The 8,905-nt window shown below is 42.2% G+C and overlaps 1 protein-coding gene across 5 annotated transcripts in view; it reads left to right on the top strand.

Annotated features, from left to right (window-relative positions):
- Positions 1-1,450: 1,450 nt before the first annotated feature.
- Positions 1,451-8,905, top strand: part of SENP6 (SUMO specific peptidase 6) — a 147,414-nt gene continuing 139,959 nt past the window's right edge. For 4 of the 5 annotated variants that reach the window (XM_034766186.1, XM_034766183.1, XM_034766184.1 and 1 more), the window contains exon 1: positions 1,452-2,037. In XM_034766186.1, coding sequence (XP_034622077.1) covers positions 1,995-2,037 — 43 coding nt within the window. In that variant the 5' untranslated portion in view covers positions 1,452-1,994. Of the gene's footprint in view, positions 2,038-8,905 lie in introns of all 5 variants that reach the window. The other variant, XM_034766185.1, reaches the window with a different exon arrangement.

Genomic DNA, 8,905 nt, shown 5'->3' with positions numbered 1-8,905 from the left:
CAGGGTCTTTGTCTCTCTCTCTTTCTCTCATGATAAATAATTTTGTTTAGGTTTCAATGAGACATTTAAGGTCTTTCTAATTTTTAACATAAATCCTATGCATTTATCTTTTTCTAGCTTGAACTTTGAATTTAATCAGTCAAATTTTCTGATTCCTCTCTGAATAAAACCTGTTTTTCTAAGACTGGCATTTTGAAGACTAATGATTTAGGCTTATCAGTATACTAAAACTTTCAGAGCATCTTTTCAGCAATCCCTTAGTCCAGGAATTGTAAGGTAGAGTTAAAGGAATGATATAGTCTTTCTTCTTACCTGCTATCTCTTAGGCTTGGAACTTCCTCATCCTATTTGTATGAAAATTGACTGCTGTCTTCAAATATTTCCTTAAAACACACTTACACCTCTACCTCGATATAACGTGACCCGATATAACACGAATTCGAATATAACGCAGTAAAGCAGTGCTCCGGGGGCGGGGCTGCGCACTCAAAGCAAGTTCAATATAACGCGGTTTCACCTATAACGCGGTAAGATTTTTTTGGCTCCCGAGGACAGTGTTATATTGACTTAGAGGTGTATTTCCTGAAGTCTTTCAAAGATGATCTACCAAGTAGGTAATATTTCTATAGTGTTTTTTTAAATCTGCATTGCTTTGTTTCTGGGCCTTGAGCTATTTGGTGCATTATATACTTCAACTTATGTAATGTGGGGCCTGATTCTGCCAACTCCTATTGAGTTAAATTAGGGTTTTGGATGTGCAAGGAATGCAGGACCTGTAAATTCACCTTGGCTCCTGGACCACATCTATCTTTTAAAATATGGATGCTTTAAATTAGGTACCTAGCCCTGATTCTGCCATAAGTTTGTGCTGGTGAAATCCTCCTGTGCAACTGAGGGAGACTGGCCAAAGTCTCTCATATTTTTGTTCTTAAAGTCTGGGCTCCTGTGACCGTGAGAAACTGTTTCCACTTTTAAACATATAAATTTCTAACCCTCCTGCTTCCAGAGAAAAGCTTTAAAGTGTGAACCCTAAAGGCTCAAAAGTTTTTTTTTTTTTTTTTTAAAGTTTTTGCATTTATTTTTAATATTTCATGATTTTGACAGGTCTGACTCCTAGTTTCTGAATGTTTGGTGTTGACAATATCGTGCATCAGTGTTTGCAGACTCAGCACCTTTAAGCCCTTAAATAAGAATAGCATCAGCGGGCAACTGGAGAATTTTAGAAACTAAAATAAATTAAATAAGCCTGGCCTTGGGATTGTGCATGTGTTTGATCATGACCTAGAAGGGGTTGGAAGGATCCTCAGCACAGGATTCACTGATTGCCCCCTTAGTCTTTAAAGCTCATTCATTGTATGTAGTTCAACCACCCACCCCCCACCTTTCCCCCCAGCAAGTGGCAGCCTCCTGAGCTGATAAGGGGGAGCGGCAGAGCCTTAGATATTTACCAGCACAGCCCTTGTGCGGCCATTTTATCATCCAGGGGATAGGGAATTTAGAGTCCCCTTCCCTGGAGACTGTGGGCTGCACGCCCTGGGGCTAGGGAAGGGGCTGAGGGATGACTAGTTAAGTCCCAGGGAGAAGAAAAAGGCAGTAACAGGGTCCCTCGCTCCTGCAGCGGGGATATGTGGGGGACCCGCAGGGAGAGTCTGGGTCAGGCCCGCGCGCTCCCCCGCCGAGGTGGCAGCAGGCAGCTGCCAGGCCAGGCCTGCGCTGGAACCACTGAGGGCTGTCGGTGGCGGACACAATAAGGGAACGAGCCGACGCGCTGCTTCTTCCTCCCGCACGCGGGCCGGAACAGGCAGGGAGCGGGGTGGGGGAGCGTCGCTCGGCTGGTTGCTGCCGTGCACTGGGGAAGCTGGGGGAAGGGGCTCGGTGCTGGGTTGCTGTGCGGGAGGCAGAGCGCGCGGGCCGGGCGAAGGGCCTGGCCCCCGCCGGCGGTGCCTGGGCGAGCAACGCGGGCATGGAGTGAGGGGAGCAGCGGCGGGAGGAAGATGGCCGGTGGCGGCGGCTGCAGGGACAGCGTGTTTCTGGAAGGTGCGTGTGTGGCTGCGTGGGGAAATGTGGCCCACGGGCGGCTCCTTCCTCCTGGCAACCGGCCGTCAAAGGGACACGGCACGGACCGGAGGACGTGTGGGGGGAGAGGGGATGCCGGGGGAGGGACGCAGCGAGAGGTGGCCTGATGTTGGGGGAAGGGTGGGTGTTTGTAGGGGCAGGTTTGGTTGCGGGGGGGGGGGGGGGGGGGGAAGGTTGTTTGGTGGGGGGTAGGACCGCGGGCGAGAGTTATTCGGGGCTGGCACAGAGTGAGTCGTTGGTCTGGGGTAGCGATGTCCGCTATGGAGGGGCGGTTTGCGGGAGGTTAATGGTCAGGTGAGGCTTAATGCGGAGCGGGGTCTCGTCTCTGGAGCGCTGTCAGCCGCGCTCGGGCCCACGGCCTACGCTGGTTGTTGTTTCTTCTTTTTTCTTCTTCTAACGCTGTAAAAGGCCCATCTGAAGAGTTGGGGATGGGGAGGCTGGTGACATGGCCAGAGAAGACTTTTCTTCTGCTGGGGCTTCTCTCTTACGTTTGTGTCACTAGAAAAAGGGAGCTTTGGGATTATTTTTAAAGCTTCAGGCTACTATTAGACATAGTTTTGATTTTTGCATCTGTCTCTAATAATAATGCAGAAATTAACTAAAAACAAATTAATAAGGCTTAGAAATATTTACTTTAAGCCTTCATAGTACAATTAAATATTATATTTTGTTAATCTAGCCTTACAAAATTGCCATAAAATTGACCAGACTAGGGGCAGTGTACCTTACCTGTCCTCTTACCATGGTGATAATGAAAAATCAAATACTCTACTTGCATGAATAGAGTTTTGCATGTCTGTGATGGTTTGTTTTTCTTTTGACAGAGCATATTTTGCAGCATGTATATTGTATAAAGCATGTACTGTACAGGAATCCTCTTAGTTTTTTTGGGTTGTATTTTAGAAGTTTGCATAGAGCAGAAATGTTGCTTTTCTGTGTGAGTAAATACTTACTTTAAATAATTAATCTGAAATGGTGATGTCCTAAAGACCTGTTTCTTAGCCAACAATGGCAGAAATTTTTTTAAGCATATGGTGGTGAAATACTGGTACCTGTTCCATCTTCATCCCTCTTCCTCCCCCCCACAAAAATCTGACCATGATGTTCCCTGATACTACCATAAGAATGACAGGTGTGGGGACAAGCATATGATGATCATTAGTTGTTTTGAGTGTGTTCAGTGGGTGGTATGCCACTCCTGTATGTTATACAGGTGGCAAGCAAAAATAAGTAGCATGCATAATATTATAAATCTTGGGGGGGGCTCCCTTTCTAACAGCAGTAGCAGATTGGCACTGTAATGCACACTTGCTAAAATATTTGGTAGTCCTATGATCAGTGGACAAAATAGGGCATCAATTTAGTTACATTTATATTGTATTCCAGATTATTTTGGAAACCCATTGATCTTGCAGGTAGTGTCCAATAACGGTGACAGTCTAAGGAGTCTGTATATATTAACAGAGACTCTTATGAGCTCTGTGTGAAGGAAAGCTTATGCAGGCAGTGGTGCTAGGAAAAAGGAGTTCATTCTCCTGAGCGCACAATGTCAGAGTTGCAGGCTATTAAAATAGCAGAATAGGCCTGTAACTGGATTATGGTGGATTTTAATGTGAACCAAAAACATAAATGAAGCTTTGCAAATAAGGTACCATGACTACTATATGTGAAAGTAAAAGCACAGGTGATGCATATCTCTGTTTTTAGTGGCTAATGATATGGAATGGATGAGCACTTCAAATCGGCCTTTGGCATTAGACCTATCATTGTCTAGAGTTCTGACTTTGTCCCAACCCCCTGCTTTCGTTATTGTCCAATGGTACTAGAAGTGTGAGGTAGACAAAAATAGGAGTGAAGGTTTATAGACAAGGAAGTGAAGTAACTTGTGTTCCTGAACCATGATTCAGATTTGAGTCTAGATCTGTGAAATATATAACTAAGCTGAGTAGAGACCGCAAGATGTTTTAAGACATCATTAAAACATCAAGAACTTCAATTAATATAAAAAACCCTAAAACAAGCCACCACCAACAAAGAACAGTAAGGAATTCATCTTTATTAGGTTACTCTTTAAAAAAAAAAAAAAAAAAAAAAAAAATAGTGGGCAGAGTTTTGAGAATTACTGTTCCCCTCCCTGTCCCACATCAATCTTTTGGGAAACAAATGAGGTAGGAAGTGTGTGTAGGTGTAGCAACTGTCTGTTAATTCTGGCATCATAATTAAATTGAGATAATGAGATCAAAGGTGGACAATATATTTTTTTTAAAGTTAATGTGCATATTTAATTGCTCTGTTTGGCTTATAGTAATGATCTATCAATCAGACTATAAAAAGATAAAATATACAGTACAGAAGGAAAACAATTAAATTGTAAGCATGGCAGTTTTATCGGTTTAGTATTGTTTGGGGGATCTCCATTAAGACATTTGTTTTCTTTCTTTGGTGTAATAAAGATTCAATTAAAATGTCTGTCATTGTCTTAATGGTTAATTCTTTTTTAAATTGAAATTATTCTATCAAAAATAGAATGGTTGATATATGGAAAAACGTTCCCTGATGGTTGTATATATTGCCTGTCTTGTTGTGCAGTGTAATGATTCATAAGGTCATTCAGTTTTTGTCCATTTTCACCTATATAACATAGCGTGTCGTCACTTAAAAAATGTAGATTGTCTTCTTGGAAATGCAAGAATAAGATCATTTGTGTTGCATGGAAAATCCAATCTGTTTGGGAGACTCGTTACTTGTAGCTGAGAGTGGTCAGTCTCCAGCAGTATCCATTCATTACTAGAGTCATCATGTGGTGAGATGATGCAGAAAGATTTACTCGGAGTTGGGATAGGGAAAATGATTCTCAGTCCCTCTTCCCTACAATAGAAATGGGGCAAATCCCACTGTTGTTCATTCTTTCTGCAAACATTATAGGAACAACTATTATGATTTGGCCCCTCATATGTTATTTAGCGGTAAGGGGAATGTTTGTGCTGCTGTATGTCTCCTCCTCCAATCTCAATTTGACGCGTTCACTTTCACAGTGTTGTGGTAACATGTACAGTAACTCCTTGCTTAACGTTGTGGTTGTGTTCCTGAAAAATGCGACTATAAGCAAAACGATGTTAAGCGAATCCAATTTCCCCATAAGAATTAATGTAAATGGGGGGCGGGGAGGTTAGGTTCCAGGGAAATTTTTTTTCACCAGACACATTTTTTTTGTGTGTGTGTACACACACACTTATACACAGTATAAGTTTTAAACAAACAATTTAATACTGTACACAGCAATGATGATTGTGAAGCTTGGTGAAGTCAGAGGGTAGGATATTTCCCAGGGAATGCCTTACTGCTAATTGATGAACTAGCACTTAGCTGAGCCCTCAAGGGTTAACTCGTTGTTAATGTAGCCTCACACTCTACAAGGCAGCACAAATGGAGGGAGGGAAGACCGCATGACAGACAGAGACACACACTGTGTGTGTGTGAGAGAGAGAGAGAGAGAGATGCGCATTGCCCCTTTAAGTATGCTTACCCCACTCTAAGTACATTGCCTTTTTAAGTAGATCAGCAAGTTGAGACAGCAACTGCTACCAGCAAGCTCCCTCCATCCTGAGCCCCATTGTGCCCCCCCCCGCTCTATGGAGATGGGGTAAGCGGGGGGCAGAAGTGGGGGGAGGGGGACACCCTGACATTAGCCTCCCTTCCCCCCGCAGAGCAAGCAGGAGGCTTTGGGGAGCAGCTCCAAGGCAGAGGGCAGGAGCAGCACATGGCAGTGGGGGGGACGGACAGCTGAACTGCCTGGCAATTGATAGCCTGCAGGGTGGCTGCTGAATGGGGAACTTAGGGGAGCGGGGAGCTGATGGGGGGGGGCGGGGAGGAGGGCCTGCCGATCCACCCTGGTTCCAAGCCCCCACCAGGTAGCTGAAACAGGCTGCTCTTTCTGCAAGCAGTGGACAAAGCAGGCAGTTGCCAAACAACATTATAAGGGAGCATTGCGCAACTTTAAACGAGCATGTTCTCTAATTGATCAGCAACGAAACAACATTGGGACGACTTTAAGTGAGGAGTTACTGTATCAGATTCATTTGAAGCACTCTGAAATGCACACTGTCTGACTGGTAGGCTTTTTGCTTTTCTCTTTTATCTCAGTCTCCTGGCTACTACAAGAATGTGTTGGGGTTCTCTGTCCCTTCCCAAGCTTCTTTTTTAGGGCCTCATCATGGGAATTTTTCCAAAGCTGATCTCTCAGCTGGTGAGTGCTTCCTAAGCAGATGCAGAATGAAATAGATTCCTATTAATATCATACTGGCCACAGATTTCTGACTAACAATAAAAACTGACAAGACTGACTCTTAGCAGCAGCAGAGGCTTTGGACTTGTCTGTGGGAGGACTCTGGAAGACAGTAGTTTATTACTTTACACTCAGTTCACATTTGGAGAATTCTTTGCAAATGCGAGAGCTGTAGAATAGTAGTGTGTGTGTGTTTTTTTTTTTTTTTTTTTAATGAAATTTAGATCCTTTAGAAGCTGATGATATTCGTGGGGGAAAGTATCCTTCTTGTCCTGGGAGGTTAGATAGATAGATATATTTTTTTTTTTTCCCAAATGCTCAGCATCAGAGGTAGGGGAGATGGTGGTAGTAGGAGTTTTACTTGAGGTGGGATATGAGTGGTGTAGGATAGAGTGGAAAGGAGGAGGAGAGAGTGAAGCTTTTATTCACATGGAGAACTTTAAGTACTCTGCCTTCCCTGGACCCCCTCTAACCTTTTCTAAGCAAGTGAATAAAGATTTGGTTTTATTTTAAACAAAGTTAGTCAATTCCATTTGAAATGCTACTTATGACTTAGTGTATATGCAGTGTAAACTTGGGTAACTGGTCGGGGTTAAATTGATTTTTGGACTGTAGGGGAATAGGCTTTTTTAAATCGAGGTAAGACGTGTTTTCTCAAGTTTCAGATGCACATGTGCACCCCCTTCCATGTCTTTTTTTCACACTGCCTTATTTTATACTCTGATTAATGCTCTGTCATATCCAGGAATGTTCTGTTCCCTCCTCTTGCCTTCCTCAGCATTCGTCTCCCTTCCACAGTTTCATGTGCTTCCTGGTTCTCTGCCCCCATTCACTACCCCTTTCAAGCCCCAGCTTGCCAGTCCATGTCTTTTCGTGGTCCTCTATTCCACCGCACTTTCACCTTATTTCCTATTCAGTTTATGCATTTCATGTGTTTTCTGGAATCATTTCAGAAGTCGGTCAGTTTCTATTAATAAAGACTGCTTTTCATACGGTTTAAAAAAAAAAAAATCAACATCAACAAACCTGAAAGCCACTTCTCAGCAAGAAACAAATTTGGATAATATTTTCAAGCTTTACAAAAGTGAACAGTTAATATTTCAAACTCTCTGTCTTATTTGTCAGTCTTCCCCAGGATGAAATGTGGCATGCAAAACTTCAGGGTGATGGGGTTTGTTTTAGGGTACTGTGGGGGATGTTGAAAATTGAATCTAAAAAGGAGCTAGCTTCAGCCTTAACTATGTAGTGGATGATGCTGTTTCACAGTAGTGGACAATGCAATAATTGGTGGCATTCTCTAAAATTCAATAATTTTAAGGAACAATCCTATTCTGTATTACCTCCGTGAGGACAAAGGGTTTTATTTAGGGCTGTCGATTAACTGCAGTTAACTCACACGATTAACTCAGAATTAATCATGTTTAACAGTGCGATTAATCAATAGAATACCAATTAAAATTTATCAAATATTTTGCATGTTTTTCTACATTTTCACATATATTGTATTCTGTGTTGTAATTGAAATCAAAGCATATATTGTTTTTGGTTACAAATATTTGCACTGTAAAAATGATAAACAAGAAATAGTATTTTTCAGTTCACCTAATACAAGTACTGTAGTGCAATCTCTTTGTCACGAAAATGCAATTTACAAACGTGGATTATTATTTTTTTGTTTTTGAGTGCAGTTATGTAACAATGTAAAACTTCAGAGCCTACAGGTCCTTTCAGTCCTACTTCTTGTTCAACTAATTGCTAAGGCAAACAGGTTTGTTCACATTTACAGGATATAATATTGCCCTCTTCTTATTTACAATGTCACCAGAAAGTGAGAACAGACATTTGTATGGCATTTTTGTAGCCGGCATTCCAAGGTATTTATGTGCCAGATATGCTAAACATTCGTATGCCTCCTTCATGCTTTGGCCACCATTCCAGAGGACATGATTCCATGCTGATGATGATCATTTAAAAAAAAAAAATGCATTAATTAAATTTGTGTCTGAACTCCTTGGGGGGAGAATTGTATGTTCCCTTCACTGTTTTACTCCCATTCTGCCACATATTTCATGTTATGGCAGTCTGGGATGATGACCCAGCACATTTTGTTCATTTTAAGAACACTTACACTGCAGATTTCACAAAACGCAAAGAAGGTACCAATGTGAGATTTCTAAAGATAGCTACAGCACTTGATCCAAGGTTTAAGACTCTGAAGTGTCTTCCAAAATCTGAGAGGGATGAGATGTGGAACATGCTTTCAGAAGTCTAAAAAGAGCAATACTCTGATGCAGAAATTACAGAACCTGAACCACCAAAAGAGAAAAGCAATCTTCTGCTGGTTGCATCTGACTTAAGATAATGAAAAAGAACATGCGTTGGTCTGCACTGCTTTGGATTGTTATCGAGCAGAATCTGTCATCAGCATGGACTCATGTCCCCTGGAATGATGGTTGAAGCATGAAGATATATATGAATCTTTAGCACATCTGGCACGTAAATATCTTGCGACACTGGCTACAAAAGTGCTCCGAGAATGCTTGT

The sequence above is a fragment of the Trachemys scripta genome, chromosome 3, assembly GCF_013100865.1.
Source record: "Trachemys scripta elegans isolate TJP31775 chromosome 3, CAS_Tse_1.0, whole genome shotgun sequence".
Classification (NCBI taxonomy): domain Eukaryota; kingdom Metazoa; phylum Chordata; order Testudines; family Emydidae; genus Trachemys; species Trachemys scripta.
Note: the sequence above shows the minus strand (reverse complement) of the source record. Positions and strands in the feature narration are given on the sequence as shown.